Source organism: Stegodyphus dumicola, chromosome X1, assembly GCF_044657685.1.
Source record: "Stegodyphus dumicola isolate Sdum_Otavi_A_Nest chromosome X1, ASM4465768v1".
NCBI lineage: Eukaryota > Metazoa > Arthropoda > Arachnida > Araneae > Eresidae > Stegodyphus > Stegodyphus dumicola.
In genome coordinates this window covers 219,230,394-219,243,272 of record NC_140780.1, presented here as the reverse complement: position 1 = coordinate 219,243,272, position 12,879 = coordinate 219,230,394, and the positions used below count along the sequence as shown (strand labels likewise).

The following is a 12,879-nucleotide window of genomic DNA, read 5'->3' as shown; positions in this document are numbered from 1 at the left end:
ATCGTCGTTGAATTTTGAAGTCCAAATAAATTATGAGATGATTTCTCATTTAGTGGATGTAACAAACTCCTGAGATAATTTGCTGCGATTTCTCCATATTGTACTCAAAAATGTCTGCTGCTTCTCTTCTAGTACATTTTTAAGAATTTTCAGAGGTATAAAAATGTGTCCACTACAGTATTTCGTCCACACCTTTCTCCATATACAAAACCACTTGTTTTCCTTAATTTACTTTTTCAGGCAAATTATTTTCCTTTCCTCTATAAATTAGCATATCGTATCAAATACACAAATTTGCTACCATAAGCAACACATAATTTTATTTCATACGTTTTGGCTTTGATGGAATATACTGTCAGCATTCATCACTCAGTGCTAATACAATTTCGCATCGATTGTGACATTCTCATGAGAATTATGTGCATCTTTTAAAGTGTCAGTCAAATATATTTCTAGTTGGTGATAGATCATCTGAGTCTATCGTCAAGTTGAATATATTGTAATATTTACGCGGGCTTATTTCTAGTCACAAACGTATTGAAATTCGTGTGGTCATAACTGTATTCCAAAATTTTGTCGTTTGCATCTTAATAAGCTTTAGTACAGCAAATATTAGCAGTCCAAAAGGGCATAGTAGTTCTACTCCCTCAATATTTTCCCAGTTATATTCTTACATGGTTTTCACTTCCTTTATTCATCCGTTATATAATTTCGATAGTAAAGTTTGTTTTCATGTAACGCTCAAACATAAATTGTATAGTACGTGCATTTCTCATTGCATTATGAGAGACATTCTCCGTCCTTCCTGCATGCCTTTATTGTGTAACAGTAGCACACTCGGCGGGTATACGAGAAGTCCAAGTTCGAATAGCCAGCGAAGGCATTGCTCATTTTTCATGCCTCCTGCTTTAAAAAGGTCTCTGAAGCACAACGTGCAGTTGTCGTTTTATTCCGACTTAACTGTCTTCAAAGTGGTATCTTAATGTGGAGACACCTAACACATCTCATTTTGATTTTTTATTCTGTTCATAGAATACAATCCTTTATTTCAATCTCAGTTTAACTTGAAAAAAAGCATAATTATTTATAAAGGTTTATAAGGTAAATATTTATAGAGGTTTAAATACTGTATAATGACATATAGTTTTTAAAAAATAAGATTTTAGGTACATTTACATTTTTATTTCAAATTTTTAGAAACATTTGATAGGCTATCCCTTTCTTTATTTTCTACCACCGCAATTTTTCTATCATCATCTGAAAGTTCAGTTTCAAATTCGCTATAAAACCTATACAAGCATTTTTTTATTTCATGAGTTAAAATTTTCTTTCAGTACGTTATATTCTCTTAGTTCGCATCATTTTGAAAAACGAACGCTGTCTGAGAGAGGAAGTAAGTAAGTATTAATGTAATTTATTTTAATAATCAATGCAGCCCTCGAGTAGTGAAGCTACAAACAAATAAATATGAAGTAACCGTTTCGCTAACTTATTTGAAATTTTGTTCAGTATAATTAACAACAACTTATCCCATTACATAACACGGTAAAACATGACTTAGTTAATGGGTTTTACAAAAAAAATATTATATCAAAAGCGTTCTATAAATATAAAACCTCATTCTTTTCAGCAAATTAAGTCACAAAAACATATACTTCAGACATTTATTATTATTATTATTATCATTATTATTATTATTATTCAAACGTAACAGTAAAGTGCTTTGTGGTATAAAAATATGAAATTTAGAATTTACTTACTTTTTTTAAACAGCGTTGCAATGAATCAGCGTAAAACGGGTAGCATACACCGGGATATTAGTGTATTGTGTTAGTAATATTACCATATTTAAAGGAAATTTAAAATCTCATATATATTTTCTCGAAATGTAACCTAATCCTTATGGTCTGAGTAAATAGTAGATCATGCTAAATTTTATATGACTTCCAATGTGTTGTAAAGTATTATTCAGAAAAAAATATAGTAATACATTCGTATTGTAGAATATTCTTTATCATGGACTATATCACATAAAGTCTGTTACAATCTGAGATTGTAGATATTGATATACTTTCAATAAAAATAAACGAAACTATTTGATTAAATGTTTCGTTTATTTTTATTGAAAATTTTTATTGAAAATAAAGTTATGATATAAAGTCTGTTACAATCTGAGATTGTAGATATTGATATACTTTCAATAAAAATTAACGAAACTATTTGATTTATATGATTATTTTGTTAATTGTTTCATAGAGATAACAGCATACTTCATTTACAGTTATGAAAGTATCTTTGGAGAGCAATTTCAATTTACTATGTGTGATTAAATATATATAACTCAAGGTTTTAGATTAACTATTTAGATGTTTAATTTACTTACTTGAATGACAGCGATGCCTTTAAGATATTAAAACTAACTATGACCTCTTAATATTATATGATTCTTTTATAATAAGTAAAATTATGTAATTACAAAGTATTACATAATTTTACTTATTATAAAGTTATGTATTTACATTGATAAATCAAATGTAATTACGAAGCAAAACCAAAGCTACCTTACCTTGCCCTTACTATATTGAAACAACTTCTGGGCTTCATCTGTGAATAACTAAGCTTATTTAAATCATTTTAAAATGTGAGTTATTACCAAAGTCTACTAAGTAGTAAAAATAATATCGCAAAAGAGAAAAATAAAATTTTCATTTATTTTCAGTCGAAAAGCTGGGTTCTAGTAACTTCAAGACATTTTTTATTTATTGCACTTTGCAATTCAATTATACATTGACAGCTAAAAATTGAATTTTGAGATTCCAATTTATTTAAAATAATTCTAGCATATTTAGTTAACTATTAAAAAACTTACTTTAATTTAAACTAAAAAAATTATGAAAGCTTTCCAAGTGGGACAAAACTTGAGAGTAAATAATGACAGTCTAGTCCCTTTCTCTAATTTATTGAATTCTCTTTGACGCATAAATAAGAATATGTATGCTTGCATGGAAATAATTATAAATTTTCTTATTTCTTATAATAGCTTGTTACTTGAAGGTATTTCGATTCTGATATTTTTTCTTATTTTAATTTCCAGCTGTGAGAAAAAGCTCTTCGCGTATGTATTCACAAACAAAGCAATTATTCTTAATGCAAAAATTTATTCGTAAGTGTATGTATTTATTTTTTGACAAGTATGAATAAACTTCAATAAAATCCGTATTTTCAAATATTTGGAAAAGAATTTTATCGCAGTGTAAATTAATTAGCTCCACTTTTAAATTTTCTAGTGTGTTATTCATGTTCTTTTTAATGGCAATGAATATAAAGTAAACACAGATTCAAATAATTAAAATCTTGAAAGTTTACAAGACGGTATTTGCGACAAATACATAATTAAAATGTGTTCTCTGACAGCATGTAATTGCTTCCGACGCTGCATGCGGACTGTGGCCAGCCAGTTTGAGACCACTGCTGTACGATATTAAATGTTTCTGATTAATACGTTTAACATACGTTTTCTTATTTCGTTCCTAGATCACTCTAATTTAGTTTCTGTTGCTATTAAAGATTCAGAAATTCTACAGATCCTTCCAGTAAAGCATCCAACTTTTAGTTTTTTTTTTACAAAATTATTTTATAGAATCAGTAGAAAATATTTATTTTTATTTATTTTTCATGTTTTTAGTAATACTGTTGCAATTCTTAACTGGAAAGAAATAAGATAAAGTAATTATGTCAGGATACTGATCAGCTTAAGTTTACAAATAACTTTGTAAAGTAAAAGTAAATAAATTAATTACTTTCTTTTAGACATTGAGTAACTTTAGTTTACCATATTTCACGCATATAATTTATTTGCATATGAACAATACCACATACCTGCGAGAGCCGCTTCATGGCCACTCTGCCAGATATACTAGAACAGATGTTCATCCTGTATGTGAGACACATGCTGCTAATGTAGACAGAAATTATAACTCCTTGACACATAAAAGTAGCAAAGCAACAGCATTACGTTTGGCGTATATTTAGTTAAGATCTCAGTCGCTTTCGAGGGCAAACCGATACAAATCCTTCTTCATCAGGAACAAAGAAATCTCCAAGAATCAGTGTCACAAGTTGCCCTCGAAATGTTTGTATTCGAATTCGATTGAGATCTTGACTAAATCTACGCCAAACACAAGTTTGTTGTTTTCCTAATTTTACGTTTCCCTTTGGTGTGTTTCTATTCTGCTTTCAACTTAGAACATATTTCATAAGCCGTCACACATTGCTACACATTACATGGAAGCTTTAAGGCTAGACTTTAAAATCTCAGTAATGATTTTACTTACATTGTTATTATATCGCAACTAGAATTATACCATAAATTTCATTTTGGAAAGATCTGAGAATTCAGAATTCTTCAGAAAAAATGAATACTTGTATTAAGCCCGTATTATAGATTTGAAGCTATATTTCACTTTCTTATTACTGAAAGAATTTGGCATACGTCATTATGAGTATATGGTTTGTCTGCTACTCATATCTACTACAGCACACGAAATCCTTCAATTTGGCTTTCGTTTCCATAATTTCAGGCAGTATTCGTCTATGTAGTTACATTAAATAGGTATTTACATTATTTTGATGAAATATATTAAAGCTGATCAGCAGCATTCTTCCAAAAAGAAAACAGGCATCGATGATCATTGATAGTTAGACAATAAACACTTGATAAACAAAAAAGTATTTAGATCTCTATATGTTAAATTGATATCTGAAGGTAAGAAAAGCAGAATGCCTTAAAAAGCAAAAATTCCTTCTATTGGTAATAAATACATGTGCAAGTAATAAAAGATATTATACTAATAAAGAAGAAATTATAGATTTTTATCTGACCTGATTAATTGACACCCAGTTATTTCGGGTTCAATTCTAGTTGATATTGCAGACTCGAGTTTAAATCCTGGCAAGGAAGCAGTTATATTTTTAGGATTTCTCTCCAAGAGCCTAATGCTTCTACAAACTAAAATTTTCTTACCTTGAAGTATAAAGACTGATCCTTCTTCCATTTTATTGTAACATAAAATAATTAGAACTGAGGAACCCTTTCTAACTGAGATATTTCGAAATCAGAAGTGGATTTGGAAACATCTCGTGACAAAATAAAATTTTAAAAAGTACATCTATAACTTTCATTAATTACTGATAATACTAAAAATGGTAATAATAATTACCTGTTTTTTGTCCTGATTTGCATACGGACACACACATATCTATATCTACCTATCTATTTCTCTCTCTCTCTTTATAAACATATATGTACATATGTACTGCTATTGCGGTGGGTGGAAAGACGTTTTGGGTTTTAGCTAACCTTTTTTTTTATATGTATGGGCTAAAATAGTATAATATAAAGAATAAATTAATACTTGCATACGTATTATATAATCGTTCTGTGCTGTGATATGAGTTATACCTAGGCGCCATTATTTTCTGTTATTTTTTTATCTCCACAACCTAAAATTAGAAACCATTAATCCTCATAGTCAATGCAAAAACGTAAACTACTTTTATTTAAGTATCAGCATCAGTGACAACTATCTGAAATATAGTATATATGATAAGATATCAGAAGATAGTTTGGTCTAAGAGATCAGAAGATAAATTCGTTATAAGAAATCAGAAGGTAAATTCAATATAAATAACTCATCAAAACTGGAACTCTTGCATAGATCATTCAGAAAACTGCCATAAAATTGATTAGGAAATTAACCTTATTAATTGCATTTTAAATCTAAATCACACATTAAACTTTGTCTGTAGCATTACAAAAACTTTTTATTTTAATTAATATTTATTTGTAGAGTAGCCTTATTTATGCAAATTGCAAAGCTGAATTAATAATTGTCATCACTGAAGTTCAATTACGTATTCACATACTTTACACTTTTTCACTTGTTTCATTATCTTAGCTTTTATGTTCAGTTTGGTGTTCATTTACTTACTATTGCTTCTCTATGTAGGAGCATGGTTTAAAGGGTTTGTACAATCTGTCACAGGGTTATATTTTATGTGTGTTAATTTAGAGTACAAAGACTAAGGGGTGCAGATGATAGATATTTTGTAGACAATTTTTACAGTTCAAAAGAAATTTAGGATTTCTCACATGCTACATTTTGACTCATTTTAGTTCCTTCCCTACCCTAGTTCCTTCTTTTTTTTTACGATTACTCTTGTCAATATTTTCAAGTTAACTTTTAATTTCAATTTCTTTATTTGAAATATTTTAGTTTACTATTTTAATATTTGTGACATAGGTACATGTATTATTGTATTAAATTCATTTATTTTCATTTTTTATTTCCATTGAATTAATTTTATTATTAAACATGACAATTTGATTCCATTTCTATTAACTTCCAACATTTTAGATTTTGTTAATTTTTCTACAAATCATTTGATCAGGGAGCACTGTGCATACTTCAGAGCTTACGTGAAATTGAGGAAAGAGGTCTTTGGTTTATTTGATTATGGCAAAGAATTCGAAGGGTATTTGCCTAAGAGGAGAGATGCCTTCCTGGAAGACTTTCTGGAAGGGAAACTGGCTTGTATAGACATTACACAGGGAGAAAACCACAAAAAGGCACATGTAGTCCATTTTCCTAGATTCGAAGCCCGGACCGAACTACAAGTGTTCAGCAACTTTATCTCTTGGCCGCGGTTGAGATCAAGGAAAGAGATCTAACCTTTCTTGCATTTTAGTGACATTAAGCTATATTCCATCCCCCTCAACTGTGTATTCCTTGTGTATTATCATCCAGATATTCTTTAATAGAAAACTTAATATTGATTATTTTTTCCTTTTTATTGTATTAAATTATACAATAATATCGAGTATCTATTCATTTATTTATTAATTTACCAATTCTTATTAAAAACTTTATTAAGAATATGAAGCAAAAGTAACATTAAGACATAAAATTATGAATTTGTACATGTAAAGTTAAAAGGTTTTAGAATCTTTAAGAAATTATATTACTTCTAGTATAGTCGAAAGAGTAAAGATTGCAAAATTTCTTTTTATTTATCAAGATAAAACTTCTATGTTTGCTATCGTAGATATTTTGAGAATAACAGCATTCAGTTTGCTTTATCATTCGTGTTATTTTGATATACATTTCTATACAGTTATTTTTGCAGTCATAAGAATAATTTTATGCGCTGTTCCTTTAACTTAAAGCAACTTGAACGGATTGAACAAAAATATATGTTCTCTCGTCAGATAATTTGAATAAATTAACTCATAAGAAATATCTTTGCACAGAAATGGGCTGAAGCACTCACAGATTAAAATGCATTAATAACAAGTATTTTTCTCTTGTTATTTGCAGCTTTTATATCATTTGTTTGAAGCACAACCTAAAATCTTGAGCGAAATAAGGTAAAACTCTCAATAAATCTCAAGTTGTTTAATTTCCTAGAAGTAAATCTAAGTTTTTTACCCATAATTTAGAAAAAATATCTTAAAAGTAAAATAATATATAATACTATGCAAAATAAATCATTTATTTTTACATAATACATCCATTTTGTTTCGATTTGCTTATAAGAGTTTCTCAGTGTTTTGAAAGAATGGATATGTTTCCTCACTATTGGCAATATAAAGTGACAAAAAATATTAACATCATTAATTCTGCTTTAAAATCATTAATTACTACATTACTATCATTAAGTAATTACTATCATTAATCAATTACTTGCAACTATAGTTATATATATATATATATATATATATATATATATATGAATTTTCATTGTGTAATTTTATAGTGCTTATTCTTCAACTTTACATTTTGACCTTAAGCTTATCTATATTAATTAAAAACCTGAAGGGATATTGGAGAAAATTAAATTGAAAGCCTGTATTCATAGAATGTATTTAATATATTATGTGTTAGCTTATCTTTCGTATGAATAAATGATTTCTAACATTCAATTAATTTAAGTTATTTTATTGTAGTCCTTAGAAAAGGAATTCTAACTAAATTTCCATTTATATTTTAATTTGTGCTATAGTAATAAGAAAAATAATTTCAACTCCGAATGCTTAAAAGTTTCCACTGACATAGGTTATTACAAAATTAATCAATATTTTTTTTTCCAGAAATCACTAATTTAAGTCACGATATTACAGACCTCTCTTATAAGATACAGACAGAATTTATTACTCAGAGAAATTTTATTGATTTAGCTATGTCAAGAGATTCTCGATAGGAGATATTTGAAATTTTACATTTGTTAGCTTTTAAATAATTTATCACTTAAACGTAAGACAAATCATAAGATTTTTAAAGAATAATTATACTTAATTTCTGAGGGGTTCGTTTCTATCTAAAATCTTCAAAAATCTGCTTAATTTATAGCATGCCCTGTGTCTACCATTTTATTGCTTCGTTTTCGTTTTACTCAACACATGCCAAAAAATACTCTGATTTTAATGTAATCAATCTATATCTAAGATAGAATAATTTGCACAATACTATTGGTTTTGAAAAGACTTAGCCCTGTTACTTTTTTAAATAATTTAAACTATGAAAATTTCTTAAATGGCAAAAATATGATTCTGAATTGAAAACTGAACTGAAGACTATAAAGACCTAACAAACCATAATACTTAAATAAAATGATTTTGTAGAAATGGCATTCTTAAATTATGCTTATTTTTATTAAACACCAAAAATAGGTGTCAGTCAAAGGCAGTGTAGTATTGAGCTCGTTAGCTTTGTTTGCATCATTATAAGATTCTTATAACAAATTAATTTGCGAGTTCCTCATTAAGTATACAGTAGATGCCCGATTAATTGTGTAAATTGGATGCTCATGGTTAACCTGAAATTACGGTTAATCCAATAGAAGTTCAAAAGGTAAGGAAAACGGGAAATAACCTATAATGTAATGAACCTTAAACAGAAAATATTATTAAATATTTACTTGTATTTCTCAGCATTTTAATTTGGAGAAAAGTTAGTAACGTTTACAGGAATTAAATCAGTATTCAAAATACGAATGGATTTTAAAATAGAAAACTGAAATATTTTTGTTTATATATCTCTTGCGTTTAAATAGAACATTTATACGGAACATTAATAGCTGCGCACTTCATTTATTTTTGCGTAGAAAAAATTTACTTTAATACATAATTTAATAATATTTATGCACTTCAGATTATGTACAATGAAACTGCATATTAGGGTGGATGAAAAATTCCTAAATACTGTACCGTCATTTGCTATGACTGCTAGTATCCCATTTTACTTTTTCTTCTTTTGCATTTCTTGTAGAAATTTTACTTTATCCTGATGATTCCTGATAGCAGTTTTCCATCATTCTGCAGTAAAGTAATGTAACCTTTTTCAGCAAATTTCTGGTTATTCTACTCCTGATTAATCAAGAGTTGACTCTATTTTAATATTTATTTCAGCTCATTGTTGATTTTTAAAGATCTATATTTCTGTTTACGTGTATTAAGTCTATTGCATATGTATTTTGTTTTCGTCTTCATAAACATCTTAGAATTGTTTCTTCTCAATATACATATACTGTATTTTACTTTATATGCGCGAGTAATGCTAAACTGATTAACATTGTTAGCAATAATGTACAAAACACACTCACAACCGTCAGCCATAATGGATTTTAAATTCTTCATATTATACTGCATTTTTTTCTTAAATTAGGGAAATAAATTTCATTATAAAATACCAAAACCTACTTACTTGAGATTTTTTCAGTAATTTTTGAAGTAATTGTATAGCTGATGTAATATGGAAAGATAACAAACATTATTATTTTCTTAAATCAGTTTTATACACTTATTTATAAGCCTTAAAATGAGAAAGATTTTTTTAACGAAAGATCAAAAAGGGTTTACATGTTGTGTAAATTGTAGTTATATTACCATATTATACCTACATTCCAGCTACATTGTCGTAGCTATATTAATTTTCATGTCTCAAAATCACAAAATTATTTTAAAAAGGCATCAAAAAGGTGCTTACTTGTGCTTACTTGCAGTGTAAATTTTCATATCACGGCATTTATTGAAAATATGAAAAAGGCAGGGACAAGTTTCTAAAATAGAACTTGGTTTTCAAAAACGTTCCTAAAATTTACTAAATAAGTTTTTATGAAGTTTAAATAATTAATTTTATTTAGATAGCTTAAATAATAACTCAGATGACATTCATAACAATATTTTTAAGTTAATAAATCTGAGCTATCATGTTGTACTCCAGTAGATCATTGTCATTAAAATAGCTTGTCTGTTTTATTGAGATGATTTAATTTTTTGGGGAATACATAATGTTATATGCAGCTTACTGATTTGCTAGGTGTAAGACCTAAAATAACTCAAAAAGTAAATCTTTATTTTTTTATTTACTTATTTAATTATTTATTTAGATAATGCAGCCTTTGTATTCCTACAGAAAGTGAAAGCCGTAAAGTTATTTTGAATCGATATCTGTCCCGTAACTCTTAAAACATAGTATTATACTTTAAAATTTTGCTTTGTAAAACTCAGATCTAATAACACTCATAAGCGATAAACAAACTTAAACTGTGTTAATGAAAAGACTGCTTTATTCATATTATTTACTACTTAAGCTACAAACTTAATAAAGAGATGTCAGATGTAAATGGAGTATTACATGATAAAGAAAGGTTACGTGAAAAGTAAATATGCTTATATTTCATAGTAAAGAAAATCATATACAAACTAATTATTATATGAAGAGATGCTACGCGAAATTGAATATTATGTAAACTATTAGTGATAAAAATGGTGTTCACGGAAGGGATGAAACAATAAAGTATTATTTAATAATATCTCAAGAACGCATTCACAGTAAACTTTAATTTTCCACATTTCTCACGAAATATGAATATCTATAGAAGTTTAACCAAGAATTAATGAATCTAGAGGCAATGCCCCTTGCATAATTGCAGTAAAATAAATTAAACTTATATATTACTTATGCATAAGATATCCCGTTTAAAAGACATAATAATGTTATGTATTAAAATAAGAAAATAAGTAAAAATTTATATTCAAGTATAAATTTGACCTACCTGCCAGCTGCACACCTTTACTCAATGTTACTACTGCAATGACCAAAAGAAAACGTGGATCCATGCTTCTCAGTAACTTCTCTTCAGAAATCTACAAACCTGTAATGAAGAACACAATGCAGAAAACAATGTTCCAGGAAATGACTTAACTATTGTGAAGTTGTGTAACACATTTATTTGAAAACGATGTGCATTTGTTTAAACATACCAGTTTTCAATAAAAATGTATTTGGTTAGCGGTTAAAAAATGATATTTTCAACAATGCTATATGACTAAATTTGTCTTTAAAATGAAAAAGTCTAAAGTCGTGATTTTCGAGTTCTTTGAATACGATATCCATTTAAATAAGACAGTTTTGGATATAACTTTTATTTAACGATCTAATTCTGCGGTTAAATAAAAGCAAGTTAAATTTATTACTAATCAAAAATAAATGATATTTATAGAGCAGTACTGATTTCATTATAGTAACTTAGTAATGAATTTCTTCATCTATCCCCAGACTGAAATGCGTAGTAGAACTGAAACCAATCCACACGAAAGCAGCATATTAAACAGATGGAAAGAAAAAGAATAAAAAAATAGATGATTTTAAAAAAATGTTTCTTTTATATATAACTGTAGGCAGTTAAAAAGGGAAAGATCTCGAAGAAATGTTTGAATTAAAGTTAAAACCTGATATCAGAATGAATTAATGACTATAAACCTACCTGATGATTAGTGTAGAATGTGAGCCCAGGTAAGTTTAAAATTTCATGTGTTTGACTAAAACTGTAAGCCTTTTGTCCCTCATTTATTGATATAGTGATAAAATATTTTAAGTAGATTGTTGTATTACTTAATAGATTTTAATTAAAAATAACAATAATTTTATTCATCAACATATAGCATTATGAAATATATAGATTAGAGTTTCAAAGATTAGGAAACGAAAATGCAGTGCTTTTAATATGTTTTGAAATGTTAGCAAAATTTCTTCACTCGAGTTCAATCAACTTCGATCTTCAGGCAATATATAAGGTAAAGTTCTGAATAATTTTTGAGCTAGAGTAATAATTTATTTATAGGTTAGTTTTAATTCTACGGACATGCAAACTAACTACATCTGAGCCAGTCAGAAGTTGTGTAAATATATATCTTTTTAATAGGACTTACCTGATTCTCAAGAAATCGAATTTTTGTAATTACATACCCCTTTTTTTCAACTGCATATGTGCAGTTTGTCATTAATAATGCAAATAACTTTCATATGCTTCCGGAAGGTTTCCTAAATTTATTAAAATTTCCATTAATTTTGGAATATGAAAGTCATTTGAATTAATATTATACTTATTAACAAAATTTAAACTGTATTTTTATTGACAAAAGAAGACCAATTACGCTAAAAATGTTGATACGAAATTTAATTTCGTATCAAGATATTGTTAAAATGTAACTTTGCTGTTAACAGCTCAAAATAGTTTTCTAAAAATCAAAATAATTTGGTAAAATTATTTTGAACTATCGAGTATAGAGTTCGTTGCATTTAGAAGGGGAACTATGAATCTCTGCTTACTCATTAAATTCAAGTTATTCTGAAACAAAAACATATTACTTTAAATACCTGAATATAAGACATCCCTAAATATTTATACATGTTTCAGATATTTTCTATTTAAAAATGCATAATGCATTATCTTTTATTTGGAAAGAAATGCTTCCTTAATCGCAAATTACTATTTATGAGCATTAAGGTGTGAATGACAGAATTCTACATTAATTTG

General features: G+C 27.6%; 1 protein-coding gene across 1 annotated transcript in view; it reads right to left on the bottom strand.

Moving 5' to 3' along the window:
* Positions 1 to 12,879, bottom strand: part of LOC118198259 (fibroblast growth factor receptor-like 1) — a 206,354-nt gene that overhangs the window by 159,870 nt on the left and 33,605 nt on the right. Inside the window, exon 2 of the mRNA XM_085808517.1 lies at positions 11,116 to 11,214. Within this exon, the coding sequence (XP_085664643.1) occupies positions 11,116 to 11,179 (64 nt within the window). The 5' untranslated portion in view covers positions 11,180 to 11,214. The remainder of the gene's footprint in view (positions 1 to 11,115; positions 11,215 to 12,879) is intronic.